This window comes from Lonchura striata, chromosome 17 (assembly GCF_046129695.1).
Source record: "Lonchura striata isolate bLonStr1 chromosome 17, bLonStr1.mat, whole genome shotgun sequence".
In the NCBI taxonomy this organism is placed as follows: domain Eukaryota; kingdom Metazoa; phylum Chordata; class Aves; order Passeriformes; family Estrildidae; genus Lonchura; species Lonchura striata.
Window position 1 is genome coordinate 12,535,872 of NC_134619.1, and position 12,625 is coordinate 12,548,496.

General features: G+C 63.5%; 1 protein-coding gene across 1 annotated transcript; it reads right to left on the minus strand.

Annotated features, from left to right (window-relative positions):
• Window positions 1-5,304: 5,304 nt before the first annotated feature.
• E2F1 (E2F transcription factor 1) lies at window positions 5,305-8,608 on the minus strand. The gene is made up of 7 exons (XM_021540440.2): window positions 8,417-8,608; window positions 7,656-7,746; window positions 6,867-7,086; window positions 6,351-6,503; window positions 6,121-6,235; window positions 5,810-6,014; window positions 5,305-5,564 (listed from the first exon to the last, which is right to left on the minus strand). Exons 1-7 carry the CDS (start codon window positions 8,606-8,608, stop codon window positions 5,305-5,307), a joined length of 1,236 nt encoding a protein of 411 aa, XP_021396115.2.
• Between the last annotated feature and the right edge of the window lie 4,017 nt (window positions 8,609-12,625).

A 12,625-nucleotide genomic window follows, 5' to 3' on the forward strand; every position in this document is an offset into this window, starting at 1 on the left:
GCCAACTTTGGCTCCGCGGAGGGCCCGCCCCCGCCGCCATACGATTGGCCACAGGGCGTGATTGGCAGCAGGAACCACCAATGTGCTTGGCGGAACGGAGAGGGGCGGGGCCTCGCTGGGTCCCGCTGCCCGCTCGCCGCTGGGGCGGTCCCAGTTGGACCAGATAGATCCCAGTGGGATCCCACGCGCGGTTCTGTGGCCATCCCGGAGTGTCCCAGTGTGACCAGAGGTCTCAGTGTTGGCTCCACAGTAGCCCTGATTGCCCCAGTGATCGCAGTGTGGCCACAGGTGCTCTCAGTGCGGTCACTGTTGGCCACGCTGTAGCACTGGGCGCCTCAGCTGGCCCTAGGGTGGCTCTAGTCTGGTGATGGATGGTCCCAGCGTGGTCTTTGTTGGCCCCACCATAGCCCTGGGTGCCCTAAGTGAGGCCCTGAGTGGTCCCAGTTTGACCATGGGTGGTCCCAGCGTGGTTGCTCTTACCCCCAGGGTAGCTCTGGTTGCCCCAGTTGGCCCTGGGGCTGCCCCAGTTTCACCAAGGGTGGTCATGGTGTGCTCATGGCTGGTCCTAGCATAGCCCTGGTTGTCCCACTGTGGCCCCAGCTGGACCACAGGTGGTCCCAGTGCAGTCGCTGTTGGCTTTGGGATAGCCCCGATTGTCCCAGTTGGTCCCAGTTTGACCACAGGTGGTCCCAACATGGACACTGATGGCACTGGGAAAGTCCTGCTTTCCTCATTTGGCCTTGGGTTGGCCCCAGTTTGACCACAGGTGGTCTCACTGTGATTTTGGTGCCCTGGAGTGGTCCCCTGACACCCAGGGTGGTTCCAAATGAGTTCCTGGTGGTGCCAGCTCCACCATGCCCTCAGTGCCAGGCAGCCTTTGCTTTGAGATGCTTCCCTCCGGAGCAATATGCCAGCATCCTGGTACCTCCAGAGGTGTGAACCCCCCTGCCCCTGCAGGCTGGGGGACATGAGGAGGAGGAGGAGGAGGAGGAGGAGGAGGAGGAGGAGGAGGAGGAGTCCCCACCCCTTGCCTGGCACCTGAGGGCTTGTGCCTGCATTCCAGGATTTCACTTCCTGAGAAAGGGGTATGAACCAGTTTTGCTTGGATTTTGTAAAATCCCAGGCAGGCTTTGCCTCCCTCAGCACCACCTCTGCTCTCCATGGAGCTCTCCAGGACGCCCTGAGTGCTGAGCTCAGCTCTGCTTAAGCCAGGTCTGACATCCCAGCTCCTTCCCCAGCCCAACGTGACCGAGCTGCAGCACGTGGAGCTCACTCACCTCCTGCTCCCTCTGGGATAACGGGCTCCAAGCTGAGCCCACGGCATCACAGCTATTTTTACCATCTCCCAGCTGTTCCAGGTGTGTGCAAGGCAAAAGAGGTGGAAAAAGCACAGCTGGGCCCTTGCAGGGGCATCCGAGGGCTCCAGGGTGCACGTGCACCCACTGCACGTGGCACAGGGCTGTCCCTGTCCCCAGGGCTGTTGAGCATGGCCATCTCCAAATCCAACTGAAATGGGAGCAGGACACGGGCAAGGGGTGCACAGAGACAGGGGACTCACCTTGCCAGGGAGCATGGAAGGGGCTTGGGTGATGGTGAGGCTCTGCCATGGATCCAAATGCCCCCCTTGGAAGGGCTTCCTGCACTCCCATCTGCTCCAAAAATCCACGCTTGGTGCCCAGTGGGATCCTTGGGAGTCACCACGAGTTTCCACGTGAGAAGCAGCAGCCTGAGAGTGAGGATGAAGTTCAGGCAAACTGCTGATGGCAGGAGGTGACAGGTGCTCCCAGCTCCCAGAAAGCCATGGCAGGGAAGGGGGACACAACCTCGGCTGTGGGGGACACCAGGGCTCTGCTCTGCTCCCCAGCACCTCAACGGGAAGGAATTAAAGGAAGCAGCCACTCAACAGCATCCCAGAAATAAACCACTCTGCTCTTCACCTCCCTGAGTTCCCTCCTCGTGGAGGAAACAGGAGAGACTTTTGGAAGTGGAAATAGGGGAGCGGGGGGTGGGATGCAGAGGTGGGGCAGGACATCCCTGCCTATAGAGACCCCAAACCCCTCTAGGACCCTCTGAGGGGGATTAGGTTAAAGGTACAAACCCCTTATGAGGGACACTTAATGCCACTGCCAGCCTGTCCCAGAGCTCACCCCACTGTGGAGCTCTCCTGCTTCCCCCAGATCCCAACGCTACAGAAGAGGGCCAGGACATCCCAGGGCTGCCTGGGCTCAGCTCCGTGGCCAGATCCTGCAGAGCATTTCCCAGTGCCAATGGGGTCACCACTGCTGCCCAGCAGCACCGCAGGCTGGATGGACACGGTCCCTGTGGGGTCACAGTGCCTGGCACGGAGAGCTGAGGCAGGCTGTGTGCCAGGTGCCCATCTCCCGACCCTGCTGCCTTCACCTGACACAGAAAAGCAGCGTTGGAGCAGATAAATCAAACCAGGCAGTGCCTGGGGCCGCTTCCCAACGCTGCCCTGTGCTCTTCCAAAGCAGCTCCCATCAGCTCCCTGTCCAGCATCCGGAACAGCAGCGGGAATCCTTCAGCTGCATCACGGATCCTGCCGGGAGCAGGGTGGTTATTTTGGCGAGCCGTGCCTCCCGGGAGCGGTGCAGCCGCAGGGCTGGGCTGCGCTGCCGCAGCGGGACACAGCCCTGGCCCCGCGGGGCTGCTTCCAGCGGGGCTGCGAGTGTCCCGGGAGCTTCCCTGCCAGGGCAGGGTGACACTGATGCCACCAGAGAGGTACAGAGAAAGAGGCAGAGCTGTGCTGCTGCTGGCGCTGGCTGGCTGTGGGGACAGCCCTGTGGAGCTCGGGATGTCAGTGCGAGTCCTCTCCCCTCTCCCTGTGCCCCCTGGCCCCCACAAAAACCATTTCCCGTGCCGGGGTCTCTCCCCTTTGCAGCACTGCAGGTCACCATCACCGTGGAGGAGGGATGGCTGGGGAGGGGCTGGCGTACGGCTGGGCTGGGCACCCTGCAGTAACTCATAAAACCTCCACACCTGCCCCTCAGGGGACAAACCCTGCCCTCCCACCTGGTCCCTGCCTCCTGGCCTGGCTCTGTGGGCAGGAGTCCCATGGCTCAGAGCAGCAGGAATACTGTTCCAGTGTCACTGTGAAAAAGCCCCATCTGAAGGGGTGGCAGCGTGACAAACGCCAGCCCTTCCCAGCCAGGCACAGGAGTCACCCATGTGTGTGACACTGCCCTGTGTGTGACACTGCCCTGCTGGGCACTGGTTTGGAGATGGCAGGGCCCGGCTGGCCCTGCTGCCATGCTTTGGAGGGCTGGGAAAGCTGGGAAAGGGAATGGTGTGCGGAGCTGAGCCATGGGGTTTGGCACCCCACGCCTGCCCAGCTGTAGGAGCAATCCAGGGGCAGCACAGCGGGCCAGGGACTGCCTCAGGGGTGGGAAGAGAGGCACAAGCGGGCAGGCAGCGGTGATGGGCTCTCTGTGCCACCCAGCACCCACCAGCAGCCCGTCCTGAGCCTGGGATCCCATTGCCTGCCCGTGCAGGAGCAGGGTGAGTTTACACAGCATGCTCAGGGTGAAATATTTATCAGGCTGTTTAAAGGAAAACCAGGCAGGAGGCTGGGCTGGAGGAGGGGAGAAAGGGCACGAACACAGGCAGGAAGTAGCACAGCCCTGGCTGCCCCTAGGGCAGTGGCCATGGCGCTGCTGAGCCCCATCCTGGGAGCCCCAAGCTGGGGGTCCCCAGTGTCCCTCGGTCCTGGTGTGCTGCAGAGGGAATCAGGGCACCCAGGGCCAGGGCTGCTGCTGGCACACAGCGTGTCCCCAGCGAGCAAGGACACAGGGACCTCGAACTTTGGGGCAGAAACTGCTGCCAGCAGGTGTCTTGAGGCAGCACCAAGAGCTGGGTGAATGGGGAAAGCTGAGAACTCAGCGGATGGAGTGGCTTCACACTGGCCCCATGCTGCAGCCACAGCCAGGAAAATGCTGCCCCAAAACCAGGGGGAAGGCAGGCAGAGAACCAGGCAGGAGAGGAGCCAAGTAAGGACAGGACCCCTGAAAGAAAAGCAAACCCCATCCCAACCCATCACCCCATCCTCCTGCAGCACAGCTGCTTTGGAGGAGCAGGGAGGGCAGGATCAGGCCCAGATCCCGCCCTGTGTGGGACCAAGGTCTGAAGCACCTATTGCAGCCCCAGGTACGGACACACCTGGTCATGGATTTCAAGTTCAAAGTGGAAAACAGACCACAAAATAACCCCAAACCTCCCGATTTCTCACCTGAAGTCCTCACACCACCCCTCACAGCCCCAGGCACCTGAGCACAGTCCAAGGGCAGAGTCAGTAGAAACCTTTATTAAACACAAAGCTCAGAGAACACAAGCTTGTTAAATGGCAGTAAAAGTGAAAGTGCGTCTCCAGCTCGGCCCAGGGGGACCCCAGGACCCCCCTCCCCTCTTCTCCCAGCCCCAGTGGCCTGGGGATGAGGAGCCAGAGCCAAAAGGCTGAAGGGCTGCACAGGGAGGGGCAGGAAAGCCTGGAGACAGCGTTGGGTGCTCGCCTGCAGAGATGCTCCCCCTGGACACCTCTTTGTCCCCGAGGGGACACACACACATGGTCCCAGGGCCACCAGCCCCATCCAGCCCCGACCCCGCTCCCGCAGCCCCCTGCCACAGCCGTGGCCTTGCCAGCCCTGCTCTGGACACAAGCAAAGCCAGGATGTGCTGGTGAGACCCTGGTGGCACCCTCCGTGTCCCACCAGCACTGTCCTCCTGCTCCCTCCATGTCCTGGGAGAGCTCCACACGCCATAAATAATAAATAAATACCCCACGCTCAGCCAGGCTGTGGGCAGCCCCCACGCAGGGGCACAGCCCTAACCCAGCACCCCCCACATCTCCACCACCCCCTCCCAGCACAACAAAAACTCTCAGCACCCCCACTCTGCTGTACAGCCCCCCCAAACTCCCGTGGAAATTGAACGCTGTCCCCAGGGGACAATAATAAATTAATCAAATCATTAATCTATACACAGGACTGCTTAAAGCTCTGGAACGGACTCCCGGGGGGCAGAGGCTCTGCCCTGGGCAGTTGCCCCTGATCAGGGCCCTATGGAGGGGGGTCCCCAGAGATGGGAACCCCACCCTGGCATCCTCCTCGTGGGGCTGGAGCTGAGGATGCCACCGGCCCCCACCGGGCTGGAGGGATAACAAGAAAATATTGCAAAAAGGGATGGGGGAGGAACAGCAGGCGCTGGGGCCAGAGGGGCTGCCCTGCCCTGCCCGCCCTGCCAGGGCTGCCCCCTCCCCTGGCAGCTCCCCCAGGCACCCGGGCGGGCACAGCTTCAGAAGTCCAAGGGGGTGAAGTCCCCAAAGTTGCAGTCGAAGAGCTCGCTGATGCCCTCGCCCTCCTCCAGCCCGAAGTGATAGTCCTGCGCCTGCGGCGGCGACAGGTTGATGAACTCATCGGCCAAGAAACCCGCCAAGTCCTCCCTGCTCTGCTCCAGCAGGATGTCCATGGAGGCCAGTGGGGACAGGCTCACCTCCTCCTCCTCCTCCTCTGGGCTCTTGCTGGGCACTGCGCTCGGCCCTGGCAGCAGCGCTTCTGTGGGGATGGGAAGCAGCTGTAAATCCCATAATAGTCTCCAAAGAAACCCCAAAAAAAGCTTTCTTGGCTATGGAGCTGCTGCCTTCCCACCTCCCTGCCTTGTTGGGGTGCCTGAGCAGCATGGCAGCTCCTTGCTTGTGCCAACGGCAGAGGGGCTGATGAGAGCCACTGTGACATCCCACCAGCTCCCTCGTGTCCCCAGCTCCCTCGTGTCCCCAGCTCCCTCGTGTCCCCAGGCCCACCTTGCTCTCCAGGCAGCAGCGGCATGTTCACATCCTGGGCAGGATGCAGGAGCAGGGAGGCTCTGGGCTGGGAATGGCTGGGAGAAGAGTCCTCTGCAGGGGCTTTGAAGGGGCTCTTGACGGGGCTGCAGACCCCAGAGCTGTCCTCGGGGCAGAGGAACACATCAATGGGGCCCTGAGTGCTTCGCAGGGAGACCTGGAATGCCTGGGGAAGGGGACAGGAGTGAGACAAGGTGGCACAAGAACACCCAGGGAACAGCCGGGGCTGTTCAGGGAGGGCACAGCAGGAGCAGAACGTGACCCCAACTCACCTCTGCTGGGTCTGAGACCTGCAGCTGGGTCTCTGGGGGGGCTTTGATAACCATCACCATTTGCTCCGCGGGGTCCACAATGCTGCGGAGGTCCTGGCAGGTGACATAGGCTGCGGTGGGGTGGGTCAAGGAAGGGACACGGGGATGTGGGCTGAGAAACTCCCTGCCTGTGCCACCGCGGCTCAAGCACAGCCCCACCCAGCCAGCCCCACCCCAGAACCAAAGGATATTGCTGGTTGGCGGGGTCCTCGGTGAGCAGGCGCAGCTGCACCGTGCACATCTGGATGAGGTCATCCAGCTGCCGCTCGGCCGCCTGCAGCTCCCGCAGCTCCTTCTCCAGCAGCCGGTGCCGGCCTGGCGCTCCCACCGTGGCCTGGCTGCCCCTGGGGAGCACCGTGTCCATCAGGAGCCGCTCCCACAGCTTCCAGGGCCCCACCCAGGCCAGGCCACATCCCACCCCCCCGGCAGGGAACCAGCCCTGCAGGGATTTTGCAGCAGAGTGCTGCTCCCCCAAGGCTGGATGCAGCCCTCCCCTCCCCTGGGTGACTCGGGGAGTCCCAGGGGGACTCGCAGGACCCTCCTGCCATTGAGCACAGCCGTCCCCACAGGGAGCCACCACTTGGCCTGCAGCAGAAGCTCTGGTGACCCCGCCCTGAAATTCTCCACCCAGGTAAGACCCTCCTCCTCCCAGACAGCTCCCCCACCCCAGGAACAGCCAGGCACAGCCCCATGAGCCAGCGACATACAGCCACTGGATGTGGTTCTTGGACTTCTTGGTGATGAGCTGTATGCCCTCCAGGACATTGGTGATGTCGTAGATGCGCCTCTTCTGCACCTTCAGGACGTCGGCCGCCCAGTTGAGGTCCACCACACCATCTGGGGACTGGCTCAGCAGCTCCAGGAAGCGCTTGGTGGTGAGGTTCAGGGAGGTTTCATAGCGGGACTTCTCTCCAGGAGACTTTGCCCCTGCCAGACGTGGAGGACAAGTTTCATCCACAGCTGAAGCTGAAAGGTCACAAAACTCCTGCCATACTTGCAGGTGGCTTGTGGACTAGTGACCAGGACTGGCACCCCAAACCCAATCTGTTATCTCAGGGCAACGGGGTGAGTTGCCCAAATCCCCTGTAGGAAGGATGTTGCAGCACCTGGCACAAGCTGTGACACCTGTGCTCCGTTGTGACCACAGCTGTGACTGAGACACCAAGTGCCAGGCTGGGCTTGGGGGGAGATAACAGCAGGTCCACCTGGGACACTGCACTGACACCATGCTGGCACCTACAGCTCCATCCCACGGGGAGGGACAGAGCCGGAGGGGTGCCCAGCACAAGGGCAGGACAGCCATGCCACCAGCACAGGGCACAGCAGTGAGTGTGGAGGGTGGACAGAGGCAGGCCAGCCCCGGGAACAGCCCATCCACACCGACACAAAGGGCCTGGAAGGAGCTACCAGGATGAGCCTGGGGGAGCAGAGTGGGGCTGCTGGACCTCTGCTCTGAGCTGGGCTGGCAAGGGGGCCGGGGGGAGTGGAGCCGGTACCTTTAGCGGGGTTCCTGGCCTTGCCCCGGCTCACTGGCAAACTCTCCGCTATGTACTGGTGATCCGTCTCCAAGTTCAGCTTCCTCTTCACCTGCAAGGGCCGGGGTCAGCACAGGGACAGCCGCCCCAGGCCCCACTGCTGTGAAGGGTTTCTGTGAGGACCCCCCACAGCACAGTGGGGTACAGACACCCCGGATCCCGGCAGGAAGGGGTTGATGAGAGCTGTCACCCCGCTGGCAGGGATGGGGGCTGGCCCAGCCGCGGGGCCCCGCCGCGCTGCGGGGAGCGCCCCAAAGCCGACCGGGCCGTGGCTGGGGAGGCCAAGCACGGCCCGGCGCCGGGGCCTGCGGCTTCCGGAGCGGCGGCGGGGCAGGGCCGGCCCGGCAGGTGCTGCGTGGCACGGCCCGGCCGTACAGCCTGGCACAGCCGGGTGCACCGGGCACGGGCTGACACGGAGCAGGGCACGGCATATGGCACAGCACGGGGCACAGCAGGGTGAAATACGGTCCGGCCCGGTACGGAGCCCTGTCCGCTGTACAGCCCGGCTGGCTTTGGCACGGCTCGCTACATAGCACGGCCCGGTACGCAGCCGGGCCCATTGTACAGCCCGGCTCGGTGTAGCCCGGTCGGGTATACGGCCCGGTCGTTACAGGCCGGTTCGAGGCCCAATACTGCACAGCTCGGAACACAGCCCGGGCTCGCCGGTCCCCGGAGCCCCCGCCCGGCCCCCGCCCGCTCCCCATCCCACTCGCGGGGGTTACCGGCGGGCGGCCCAGCGCGGGCCGTCTGGGCGCGGCGCCGGGGCGGGCGGGCTGCGGCGTGGCGAAGAGCAGGAGGTCGGTATCGGGGTGGCCGCCGCCCGCGGGCTCCTCGGCGGCGGAGACGATCAGGAGGTGCGGGGAGGCGCTGCCCAGCAGCGCTGCCAGCCCCGCCGCGCCGCCCGCCGCCGCCATGGCTCACATGGCAGCCGGTGCCGCCGGTGCGGCGGGCGGCGCGGCGGGCAGGGCGCGGACAGGGGCGCGGCCCATGGCGGGCGCGGGGCCGCTGCGCTCCAGCTCCGGCTCCGGCTCCGGCTCCGGTGCGGCCGCCGCCGGATTGTTCGGCGCGCCGGCCCCGCGCGCCTTTGCGCGCCAAATCCTTTTTGCCGCGAAAAGCGGCGCGAGCCGCCCCGCCGCCCGCCCATTGGCTGCGCCCGCCTCGGCGGGGAGGAGAGAACGCGCTGCCATTGGCCGCGGCGCGCGGGGCGGCGGGCGGTGCCGCGCGGCCATTGGCGGGCGGGGGCCGCGCTGACAGGCGGCCAATCAGCGGCGCCGCGCCCGGGCGGCGGCCAATGGGAGCGCGGCTCGGGGACGCGGCGGGGGCGCAGCGCGGGTGCGGCGCGCGCTGCGTGTGTCCCCCTCGGGGTGTCCCCTCCCGTGTCCCTCTTTGTGTCCCCCGTGTCCCCCTCGGGGTGTCCCCTCCCGTGTCTCGGTGTCCCCCTCGGGGTGTCCCCTCCCGTGTTCCTCTTTGTGTCCCCCGTGTCCCCCTCGGGGTGTCCCCTTCCGTGTCTCGGTGTCCCCCTCGGGGTGTCCCCTCCCGTGTTCCTCTTTGTGTCCCCCGTGTCCCCCTCGGGGTGTCCCCTCCGTGTCCCTCTTTGTGTCCCCCGTGTCCCTCTCGAGGTGTCCCCTCCCGTGTCCCTGTTTGACAAGAGGGTGTCCCCCTCGTGTGCCGCCGCGGATTCCTCGCTCCGAGCCGGCCCCGGCTGCCGGTGTTCCCAGCCGTGGGGATTTCAGGGCTCGGGCCGAGCCGGTCCCGGCCCGGGCTCAGCCCCGCCGGGGTGCTGCGCTTCCGGCTGCGGGCGCGGCCGCTCCCCGCTCCGGATGGCGCGGGAGGACGGGGCACGCACCCACGAGCAAAGTTCAGCTCGCTCCCCTGCCCTGCGGACTCCGCCCGCCCACGGGTGTCACTGCTGGGGAAGAGGGCGGCTTTGGGCTCTGCGGGGCGTCGCAGGCTGCCCCCCGTGTGTTCCCCTTGCCCGGGGGTGACAGCCAGCCCAGCCTGGCCCGGCCCCCCGCAGCAATGCCTCGCAGTGGGGACATCAGTGGCTCCTCTCCTGTGCTGCGGGCCGTGGGCAGGATTTCTGTCTGGGCGCTGGGGCGTTGAAGGGCTCGGTTCAGGGCTGTCCACCTCCCTTGTGGAAGCAGCCCCGAGACCACGGCTGAGGCTGTCCGACAAATCTGGAGGCTTCGGGCTCTGACGCTGCTCCAGGGCCCAGCGCACACGGGAGGGCTGGGATGCTGCAATCTGCTCCATCCGTCTGCCCGGGGATTCACGGCATTCTGTTTGCAAACAGCTGCGGATCTCGGCAGCTCCTTCAGGAATGGCTGATAACCCCTTAGAGGGCAGAGGAAAAGCTCTGCCGGGAGCACAACCTGCACTTGACCGTGCCAGGCGCTATCTCCGGCCGTGGGAGCGTGTGGCTGGGGAGAGGCAGGGACACAGGGACGGCAGACGGAGCCGGGAGTGGCCCCATATGCTGAGAAAGATGAGAGTCCACCCATGAGACACGGGACAGGCAGCTCCCAGCACCAGTATCTCCTGTCTGCAGGACACTGATAACCTCCTGCTGCATGAGGAGGCAAAATTAAAAAGGAAAAAAGTACATCCTGCTAATAAAAAAAAAAAATTAAAAAGCATTTAAAGATTAGGCTTTTTGCAAGGCCCAGACATGGGGAAGCTCATGAGGAAAGTTTGTAGAGGGGTCTGATCCAAGCACCCAAACCCATGCTGAGCCAAGCTCAGGGTTTGACCCCTCTGTGCCCCCCACGTGCCCCCGGGGGTTGGTGGTCGAGCACAGTGACCCCCAGCCCACTGCTGCTGCCAGGCAGAGCTGTGAGCCAGTGCTGGCTCCTGCTGCCAACCCTGACCTGCCCGGGATGCAGGAGAAGGGCTGTTTTCCCAGCACTGCAGAAGGGCTGTTTTCCCAGCACTGCAGGAGAAGGGCTGTTTTCCCAGCAGTGCGTGGGATGCAGGAGGCATTTGCAGGGATGAGTTAACCTCTTTGCTGTGGAGCAGATCCTGACATGCAGTGCCCCTGTGCTGGCCTAACAGGTTTCTGGCTTTAAAGGATTTTATGCTGGATGCTTTGGCAGTGGCTGCAATTCCTCTGGGGGTGGCCAGTGTGGAGCAGGGCTGTGATTTCCCTGGGTCCCTCCATCCTTAAATACAGCAGTAACATGGTGCATGTCCGTGACCAATCCAATAAACTCGCTGTGCCTCATTTCTTCATCAGCAGAGAGCAAATAGAAACGCTGCCTTGCTTAAAGGAAATTAATATAGTTAATTAACACTTGGCCCTTCTAATATTCCGGGCCCCACTCTCCAGAGCCCTTCCACTGCAATATCATCATTACTAGGAAGCATAAGCAACAGTTAGACCAGATGTTTGCACACAGTTAATGCTTCTTCCATCTGGGGAAGGGGGAAAAAGGCAACCCCAGCAGCCGGGCGGGAGCGCATGGCTGGCGGTGCTCTCCCCATCCCTGGGGAGCCTCAGCCCGGCGCTTCCTGGGATGAGGCAGGGTTTGGGACACAGCTGCTGCACCAGCTGCTCCCGCTCGGCTCACAAAGGCTGCCTTCACCCCCCTAATTCATGCAGGAGCTCTTCGGGGGGAGCAGGCTCTGCCCCCTCTCCCGGAGGCTGCGCTTCGACTTCTCCGAGGCTTTCAGCGCCGGCGGCGCGAAAAGGGGCGGCTGTGGAGACAAATGAAAGGCGAACGCTGGTGGGAGAAGGACGGGCAGGGCCTTTCTGGCATGTGGGTGAGGGGAAGCAGATGAATTCTGTCTCCTGCACAACTGCAGCCTCCCCCGGCAGCCCCGCTGAGGAGCGCGGACGTGCTCCCGAGATTATCCGTGCGGCAGGTGCTGCTCCCGATAAAGTCCAGACTGCTCATCCCTGCCTTCACATCCCTGCCTTCACATCCCTGTCTGCACATCCCTGTCTGCATGTCCCTGCCTTCATATCCCTGCCTTCACATCCCTGTCTGCTCATCCCTGCCTTCACATCCCTGTCTGCACATCCCTGCCTTCACATCCCTGTCTGCACATCCCTGTCTGCATGTCCCTGCCTTCATATCCCTGTCTGCACATCCCTGTCTGCTCATCCCTGCCTTCACATCCCTGCCTTCACAGCCCTGTCTGCATGTCCCTGCCTTCATATCCCTGTCTGCACATCCCTGTCTGCACATCCCTGTCTGCACATCCCTGCCTTCACATCCCTGTCTGCATATCCCTGCCTGTTCATCCCTGCCTGTTCATCCCTGTCTGCACATCCTTGCGTGCACAGCCCTGCCTGCACATCCATGCCTGCACATCCCTGCCTGTACATCCCTGCCTTCATATCCCTGTCTGCACATCCCTGCCTGCACAGCCCTGCCTGTTCATCCCTGTCTGCTCATCCCTGTCTGCACAGCCCTGCCTGCCCATCCCTGCCTGCTCAGCCCTGCCTTCACATCCCTGCCTGCCCATCCCTGCCTGCTCATCCCTGCCTGCCCATCCCTGCCTGCACATCCCTGCCTGCTCATCCCTGCCTGCACATCCCTGTCTGCCCATCCCTGCCTGCACAGCCCCGCTCTCTCCTGCACAGCAGTGGGAAGGCTGCTCAGACACCTCGTGCCGTGGCAGCCGCTGAGTTTGGGTGGGTTTGGCACTGTGGGATAGACTCAGAGCAAGGCTGTGTGCTGGGAGAAGTCTGCAGCTGGAGCACAGCTGGTACCTGCGCTGGAAAATCACCTGGCAGCGGGAGCAGGGGGGAGGAGAGCTGCAGGATGCAAACCCCTTGCTGGGTTAAGGGCAGCCTGTGGGTGTCCCAGGAGCACATTTACTGTCCCTGCCATCGCAGAGGCAGTCCCAACCTCCAGCAGTTCCCACCGGGAGTGTGTCACATGTGAGCAGAGCAGGACTTCCCTGGGGTCTCCTGCCAATGTCCCTGT

Coding starts and splice junctions, on each gene's coding strand:
- E2F1 (XM_021540440.2), bottom strand. CDS start 8,608: ATGGCGGCGGCGGGCGGCGCGGCGGGGCTGGCAGCGCTGCTGGGCAGC. Junction 7,747..8,416: donor CCGCGCTGGGCCGCCCGCCG/GTAACCCCCGCG, acceptor CGGCCCTTGCAG/GTGAAGAGGAAGCTGAACTT. Junction 6,236..6,350: donor GAGGACCCCGCCAACCAGCA/ATATCCTTTGGT, acceptor GACCCACCCCAC/CGCAGCCTATGTCACCTGCC.